The sequence below is a fragment of the Heptranchias perlo genome, chromosome 27, assembly GCF_035084215.1.
Source record: "Heptranchias perlo isolate sHepPer1 chromosome 27, sHepPer1.hap1, whole genome shotgun sequence".
Lineage (NCBI taxonomy): Eukaryota > Metazoa > Chordata > Chondrichthyes > Hexanchiformes > Hexanchidae > Heptranchias > Heptranchias perlo.
In genome coordinates, this window is record NC_090351.1 from 32,361,583 (window position 1) to 32,370,927 (window position 9,345).

At 40.0% G+C, this 9,345-nt stretch overlaps 1 protein-coding gene across 1 annotated transcript; it reads left to right on the top strand.

Annotated features, from left to right (window-relative positions):
* Positions 1-433: 433 nt before the first annotated feature.
* Positions 434-3,971, top strand: LOC137344653 (pepsin A-like). The gene is made up of 4 exons (XM_068007777.1): positions 434-454; positions 1,345-1,544; positions 2,419-2,538; positions 3,701-3,971. Exons 1-4 carry the CDS (start codon positions 434-436, stop codon positions 3,969-3,971), a joined length of 612 nt encoding a protein of 203 aa, XP_067863878.1.
* Positions 3,972-9,345: the final 5,374 nt, after the last annotated feature.

The window sequence follows — 9,345 nt, forward strand, 5'->3', positions numbered from 1 at the left end:
GATACAAAGATTTTGGAATCAAACATAATGAGTTGGATCAGTTCAAAAGCCAGACAGTTGAGTGGATGTGTAATGATGATGTAGCAGAGGGTATCGCGAGCTGCAAGTTGATGATTTGAAATAAAAGATTTATTTATAAAATGTATAAAATATAAATATAAAATGTAAGATCGACTTTCATAAATTTATTGACAGAACTCCTTTTTGTTGGAGCATCATAGAAATTTCATGAAAATACTCCCTTGATCTAACCATTCAGTTCAACTCAGACCTTTACGCTTATTTGTGTTGTATGTGGGATATGACAGCCTTTGCTCAGTGGTAGCACTGAGTCAGCAGATCGTGGATTCAAGCCCACTTGAGCACATCATCCAGACTGAGAGTGATGTACTGTTGGAGGTATCATCTTTCGGATGAGACGAAAGTTCTCAGGATGGATGTAAATGATCCCAAGGTACTATTCAAAGAAACGCAGGAGAGCTCTCCCACTGTCCTGGCCAACATTTATCCCTCAACCATCACTACCAAAAAAAAGTATAATTGGTCATCTATCTCATTGCTGTAATTGCTTGGCTGTGAACTGTTTTGGGACATCCTAAGGTGCTATATAAATGCAAATTTGTTCTCTTTCATTAAATTCTGATTTTAGATACAAAGAGAAAAATAAAAGTACGAGAATAATATTTAACAGATAGTGTGGAATCACCTTAAAAAATTAAATTTAAGAAAGCATGATTTAAACAGATGAATAAAAGCGAATGTTACTAATGTTCTCCTGATTTTTATCCTGATTATATCCACTGAATAATTAACTCCAAACTTGGCTCTTCTGCAATAGTTTCAGAGGCGAGTTTTATATTGATAGGAGGTACACTAGAAATTGTGAAGTTAACTGGAGAAAAGCAAACTTGCCTTCAATACTTGCCTCCCAACTCTACAACTAAAATCTCTTGTAAGTACCAAAGAACTGAAATCATGGGGTCACTTCCAAATTACTTGCACTTTGCAACAAAAGGGCATCAAATTGACCACGAGATGGAACTATCAATGGCAGGAGGTTGTGAAAAACCTACTCGCCATGTGTGATCAATTTATGAAGAGGATGTCATCATGTCATGAAATTTGAAGTTCGAGTCTAAACATCTGTGCTCTAAACTGTTTGTACATAGTTAGATATCATAGGGGCAGTCAGCATGGTTTCAAAAGCAAGAGACAAATCCCCACCAACTCATTAAAACTATTGCAGAAGAGCCAAGTTTGGAGTTAATTATCCAGCGGATATAATTCACTGGATAAGATTTTGGTTAATTCCTCATGATTTATCACATGATCTTGTTTTTCTAGCTTTCAAACGTAGCTATCAGCAACCAAGAATTTGGTTTAAGTGAGACCGAACCAGGCAGTTTCTTTACCTACTGTAAATTCGATGGAATTCTGGGCTTGGGCTATGCATCTCTTGCAGCATCAGGTGCCACGACTGTGTTTGATAACATGATGTCTCAACAATTGGTGCAGAAGCCCCTCTTCGCTGTGTACCTATCCAGGTAAACATTTCGTATGTCTTTGTTTCTCCATCTTATAACCCCTAAATGAAGCAGGTACTGTTTTTTTATGCTTTCACCCAAAAAACTCAGCTTGACTCAGTTGGTAACACTTTTACCTCTGTGTCCGAAGGTCTTGGCTTCAATCCTACTGCAAAATTTCAGCACATACTCCAGGCTGATGAGTCAGTGTGGTATTGACATTGTCGGGCATACTCTGCAGTTTTAAGAATGTACGGCATTATTAGAGGTATTGTCTTTCTGACGAGATGTTAAACTGAAGCCCTGCCCACCTGTTCAGGTGGGTGTAAAAGGTCCCAAGGTATTACTAGGTGTCCTGTCCAACGGAAATCCCTCAATCTATTTGTGGCACTCTGCTGTGTACAAACCGACTGCTGCATTTATCTATATAACAATGACTATACTTCAAAAGCATTCATTGGTTGAGGAGCACTTTGGGCCATCCTGAGGATGTGAAAGGCACGACATAAATGCAAGAGCTTTCTATCAAAGTTATTCGTTTTCAAACCTTGCATCCCTTCTCTGGTGCTATCAGCCCAATTTAGAATTGAATCCAATAGGATCCCAAAGGACACAGATTAAATCCTGTATAATTTATTTAAAAGGCATAGTTGCTTTATTTGAGCAGATAGAATCCTATTGGATGGTATGAGTTTCCTGGAGTATTTATGGCAAGGATACTGACACATTGCAATTAATTACTTTTAATAACTGATTTGGAAAAATGATGATTTAGATACAATATCCAATGGGCAGTGACATCACCAAGTGCTAAACCTCTAAACCAGAAATATTTCAATGTGAATGAAATTGTTTCTTTGTCTCTGAACTTTTTTTAAAAATCTATGTTTTACAGAGAGGATGGTCAGTCCGGAAGTGAAGTTGTATTTGGTGGAATTGATCCAAACCACTACACCGGTCAAATTAACTGGGTTCCCGTCACTCATGAAGCCTATTGGCAAATCCTCATTGACCAGTGAGTGATTTTCCCATCCACAACTGGGATACTTCTGAAAGTGGCGTTCGACAAATCAACCATATCAAAAGATAAAACTTTTATTGAGACAATGTGCTGAGGATGTCACTATTAATAATTTTCAGGAGAAAACATTTGTGGAAGGCTGATTACAGTAGAGAGCTCATTCACTGTATTTCAGTCTTGCAATCAATGTTTAATCCAATGGTTTGAAAATAAGTAGCCAGAGGCGACATGAGGATGCATTTTATCACACGAGTGAGTTGTAATGATCTGGAATTCACTGCCTGAATGGGTGGTGGAAGCAAATGCAACAGTAACTTTCAAAAGGGAACTGGATAAATACTTGAAGGAAAAACATTTACATGGCTCTGGGAAAAGAGCAGGGGAATGGGTCTAATTGGATAGCTGTTTCAAAGAGGCAGCACAGGCACGATGGGCTGAATGGCCTCCTCCTGTGCTGTACCTACTCTGATACTATGATACCATGAAGTACATATATTTTACTTGAAGAGCTTTTTGTCAATAGCGACCATATGAAAATTCTGTTGGTCGTGAAAGGCCAAAGATCATGTTAATTGAATTCAACTCTCATTCATAAAATGAGGGCAAGTGTCTGTCTGTGGCACCCATAACCTTATACTGGATTGGCATTTTTGTTATCTTATTGATTGGACAGGGGCAACTGCACCTGACATATGGGCCTGTGGTTGTCCTGCAATTTTACACACAATGGCGTCCAAGTGTGCCACCTATTGGTGGAACTATTGGATCTTTACAAACCACTCTTGGTCGGTTCACAGCTGTGCCCATGAATGAGGTTTCCCATCACACTGTCAGGAAGTGGGAAATGGGGCACCTGTTCTTGGCATCATTGGACCAACAGGCATTAGTGCCAGTGGACGGTAGAACTTGATACTGTCTGCTTCTCTACTGAAAACTGATTTTACCAAACTATGTTGAAACATACAAGCTAAAAGAAATGAAGGATTAAAATACTGAGTCTGTTTTAAAAATGTCAGTTGTGTCAGCATTTACTGAAGATATAACGTATATCATAGCTGATTAGGAACCCCAGCTTGGTATTACTTGTTCAATTGGTCTAATAAGTGTAGTTTTTTTTAGATCTTTGACTAACTCTTGATCCAATTATCTCCCTCAGAGTAACAATTAATGGCCAGGTTGTGGCTTGCGATGGAGGTTGTCCTGCCATTGTTGATACTGGCACTTCTCTTCTTGTTGGTTCCAGCTCAGCCATCGACACAATTCAGCAGTATATTGGAGCAACTCCAAATTCCTATGGCGAGGTAGAGATGCCATGTTACAGTATCTGGTGCAGTGAAGGATTGTCTGAGAGTGCATCAATGATTGTTTCACACTGTAGCCTGTCGCAGACAATTTCAGAATTTAAGTACTTACAAAGTGGAAATTGATATATTTTAATAATATTGCAATTTCTCATATATAATTGGCTCTTCAAAAATTCCCTCAGCCTCTTTGGGGGTATTAAATTACATTCCATACAAATGAGGCAACAATCACTGTAGCACAGATGTACGGCCCCAGAAATGCTTGGAGTTGCATCACCATTTGTTGCAAGTGCAAGGTAAAGAATCTTTACATATTTGAGTCTATTCACTCAAGGACAAAAAATAGTGCTGGAATAGGCCACAGTGTCAACACAAGAAATCCACAACCTACAATCCTATTATTGCTTTAACATTTAGATGAGCTCTAATATTTAGAAAGGTTTAGTGTGTTGTTGCTTAATTTATCTTAAATATATTCTGGTAACTGGCAATGTTCCTCGATAACAATTTTCTTTCAGCTTGCTTGTTTTTTCCAATTTCACCTCACATTAATTCCAATAGTGATTAACTAGTTATTCCATTTAATTATAGATGATTTATTGTAAATCCCGAAGCTGAAACAATCACTAAAAACTGTTGCTATTTTCTTCCAGTACTCCATAAACTGTAACAATATCAACAGCATGCCCGATGTGGTTTTCACCATCAATGGAGTTGACTATCCTCTTCCTGCCAAAGCATACACGTTGAAGGTATGTGTTCATGTCTTTATTGCAATATATCCTTTTAATTAGTCTTATAACAGATACAATTTTTGGATGGGAGCTTATTTTTGTTTATTTGCCATTGTCAACCACTTTTGACATTTAAGTTTGTGCCATTTACTGTGGGGCTGCCAATTTTCTCTCTCTGTCTGAAGAGGAAAGAGAGAAAGAGCACAGAGTCTCTCCTCTGACCCCTTCCCTCGCTCTGTGTGTTGATGCTTCACTTGGTGAGCTGCCAATCAAAGTTAGCATCTTGCACAAGAATCCACCTGCTTGGTGTGGAAGCTTCTGGTACTGGTATTGCCCATTTACCTTGATGGCCATATTGAATTGGAAGCCATTCCCGCAGCAAGCTGCAAACTGCTCTAGAATTTGCTCAATATCTTCTCATTGTCACAGCACTGACACAAGGTGCAGAAGTAAATAGTTTCACCCCTTGTCCCATTTCCTTTTGGAATACTCATTAACATTTCCAACAATTTTCAAAAGATATAAAGGAGTAATTGTTCAGAGATTAATCAAACATGCTGTAGAGATCACTCAAGGAGATAGACAAATGACCCAGTATTAATTGTTCCCCCCTTTCTTACAGTACACTTACAGCGACCAAGTCAGCTGCACAAGTGGTTTTGGCGGCTCTGGTGGATACCTCTGGATTCTGGGAGATGTGTTCATTGGAGAATATTACTCCATTTTCGACAGTGGCAACAACCGTGTGGGCTTGGCTAAGGCTGTCTAATTTATTCATCTATATTCTCATTGAAAGCTCACCCTGATTCCCATTTTCATGTTGACTTAACCCGTCACCTGATTCCCCATTGCAGCAATTGACACCTGGCTGCCCAGTGTAATAGATGAAGTCATCACATCTTGGATGACCAAAAACAAAGATACACCGTTGACTGCTTGGCTGTGTGTTGGTGCTCAGCAGTGCTGTCCACTAAGTTACAACTGAAAGGCAATGAAAAATTAAATAAATGTCTTGTCAGGGTGGGCTTTTAAAGGAACAGTCTTAGATCACTAGTTCTGGATTGGAAATGAGAATGTTGATATAGTCTAATTATATCTCCTCTTTGATTGTGTAGCACTTTTACTCAGTTCTTTCTTGGTTTGGACATTCAGCTGTGATATATTATTGGTGCAGTGCTTCACTCCAGAGCCATACACATTTCTGTTGAAGGTGGATGACCTCTGCAGTGAAACCTGATTTGATGTAAATGTGATCCTAACATCACACAGCTGGTTTTTCTATCCTTTGGAATCTCTTTATTAGTGTAGTTCCTAAAATTGCTCAATAAAATAGAATCATGAAATGCACACTCCTGGATTTCCTGTCTCTTTTTTCTTTCATGTCTTTGTGCGGGGAGGGCACCTCAATTCATTTTCACATTTGCGTTGATCGATGCTGTGGCTAACTCATGGAAACAATTACAAAACACAGACAGGAATTTGCAGATCAGATGAGAAGTAGTTGTTGAATGATGTTCTCAGTAATTTGAACAGGTGGTCATGGAGTCCAGGTTTGGCTATCATTGAGGTATCGGTAAAATTCAGATACAAGTCACCATTGATTCAAGATGGCAAACCTGGTTTACATTTTGGATTGAAAGTTAGTGGACCCTGGCCTAGAACATCCAATGGAGCCATCAAGATTTCCCAAGTTTCTGAGAAACAGTTTGTGATGAAATTAAACATATAAACACAGAGGAGGTCAGCATCTAAAAGTTAAGTTTGTGTTTAAGATTACCTCCTTGAAGTGTTCACTGGAGATGTCTATATTACGATAACCTCCAACCCAATAATCCAATTATACTTATGGATTTCAACATCAACAAGATGGAAGCTCCGGACAGACTTAAAAAGGTTATAAACTAACAATTCACAGGGAACTAAGGAAGTCAAGGGATGAGATTTGTGAAGTGCTGACAGTCATCATGAAATAGTTATAGGCAGATTCCATTGGATTGGAAACAAGCCGGTATCATATCCATATTCAGTAAAGGTGAAGAATCTAATTTGGCAAATTGCAGATGTTCTCACATCAATAACAGGCCATGTATTGCAATCAGTTATCAGGAACAAATGAGAATTAACTGTATAATAACCTAATAAATAAAAGCCAACTCTGTTTCAGTAAGGGAAGATCCTGTCAGGGTAACCTCACTGACCTTCCTTTTCACATGGCCTATCTGGGCTCTTAGAAAGCTTTTGACTACTCTCCTCATGTTAGGCTGCTACATGTCTGAACACAATGGGAATTCAAGACAACAGCTTTGGAATGGACAAGAAATTTGCTGAAAGATAGGAATCAGTAGATGTTTGCTGGTGGACTGATGTCAGAGTGGGAAGAAGTACTGATTGGAGTGCCCCAAAGATCGGTGCTGGGTCTCCTATTGTTTCTAATTTACATCGACCTGGAGATGCTCAGTACAACTCAATTGGCCAAGTTTACAGATGATAGTAAACTAGTGGAGGCAGCTGAGACTTTCCTCTTTTTACATTCGAACTATCTTGTGATGAACATCCCGTTAGTCTTTTTGATCAATTTTTGCACCATGGAGCAAGCTTTTAATAACTTTTGAATAAGTACCTGGATCCCTAAACCTTTTTGATCCTTAACCCTTCCCCCAGTGCTGTCCTATTCAGATTACACTTCCATCTAACATTCTTATGTCCAAAGTACTGCCTCATATGTTAATTTGCATCTGCCATTGTCCTAGACACTCAATTAATCTATTTATGTTCTTTTACAACTTTCTGCTCTCTTCATAATTTTATATAACTCCTAGATTAGTATTATCTGCAAAGTTGGATAGAATCTCTTCTATTCCCTAACACATGTCATTTATATACAGTGTGAAAAGCTGGGGCCCAGCAATGATTCCTGAGCATGCACCTTGTCAAACGCTGCTTGAGAATAAAACATTGCATTTGAAATTTGGCATTGTTTGATTATTTTGTAACATTTTCAGATTGGCTGAGGTAGTTGAATCTCTTTCATTCATGATGATATGACAGTAAACACAAAAAATGTGAACAGGAACAGAGAAAGGGTTAAGTATAATAGGTTTATTAATGAGTTATAACAAGTAGCAAAGATGGTTAAAATACAATAGTATAATTAAGTATGCTGGTTAGATTGATACAACCTGGCTGATTATTCATGAAACAAGTACATCAGGGTGTGCACCCGCCAGAGTACTAATCAATGGGGAGTCCAGCTGTGCCTCCAGAACATTCTGCCTCATTACCGAAAAACACCTCACTCATATATGTTTGAAAGACAAACGACTCTGTATGTCTGAGCTTCCCATCAATCATCTCCTGTGTCTCAAAATGGAGGCAATCAGCCTTACTCCCATACTCCCAACATTCAGCACAGCAACACTCCTTTCTGGTTCCCCAGCACTAATCTTAACAACCTTCTGCATTCCTCCAATGATACCACCATTAAGGTGACCCAGGTGCTAGTTAACCAAAAGGGTGTTCTCTCTCAAGGTTGTGAGCAGCTTGTTTTGACACAAACAACAAGCCCTTTGTTCACAGCTGATTTAACATGTATTCTACATTAACATAAGATTTATAATAATAATGTAGAAAGGTTGTGTAGTGCTTTTCTTACACTGCCCTTGACATCAAGGCAACATCCCAGCAAGTGTGGCACCAAGGAGCCCTAATAAAGCTGAAGTCCATGGGGATCAGGGGATAAACTCTCCAATGGCTGAAGTCATACCTGACAAAAGGAAGATGGCTGTGATTGTTGGAGGCCCATCTTCTCAGCCCCAAAACATTGCTGCATGAGTTCCTCACGGCAGCACCCTCGGCCCAACTATCTTCAGCAATGACCATTCCTCCTTCGTAAGGTCAGAAGTGGGCTGTTTGCTGATGATTGTACAGTGTTCAGCTCCATTTGCAATTCCACAGATAATGAAGCAGTCCATGCCTGCATGCAGCAAGACCTCGACAACAACCAGGCTTGTACTGATAAGTGCCAAATAACATCCGTGCCACACAAGTGTCAGGCAATGACCATCTCCAACAAGAAGGAGCATAACTACCTCCCCTTGACATTCAATGGCATTACCATTGCTGAGCCCTCCAACATCACCATCTTGGAGGTCACCATTGACCAGAAACTCAAATGGACCAGCCACAAATAATGCCGTGCCCACGAGAGCAGATCAGAGGCTGGATACTCTGCAGTGAGTGGCTCATCTCCTGACTCTCAAAAATCTTTCTCCCACCCAATAGGCACAAGTCAAGATTGTGATGGAATACTCTCCAGTTGCCTTGACGGGTGCAGCTCCAACAATACACAAGAAGCTCGACACTTTCCAGGACAAAGTAGTCGCTTCATCCACCACCCACCCACTGGCTTAAACAAACACTCCCTCCACATCCGGCGTACTGTGGCTGCAGTGTGTCCTACCCACATGATGCACTGCAGCAAACTCGCCACGGTTTCTTCAGCAGCACCTCCCAAACCCGCGTCCTCCACCAACCAGATGCAGAAGGGCAGCAGGGGCATGGGAACATCATTACCTCCAAGTTCCCCTGCAAGTCACACCATCTTGACTTAAAGGAACTTCGTTCATTTAATGAGCAGCCTCCTACTGTTCCTTTAAGGCTGCTCTTTGTCGGTACGAATGGGTGGAGAACGTACGGTGCACATTCACCCATTTTTACATCAAAACTTCCTTCAGTTACCCATTTTTACCTCAAAACTTCCTTCA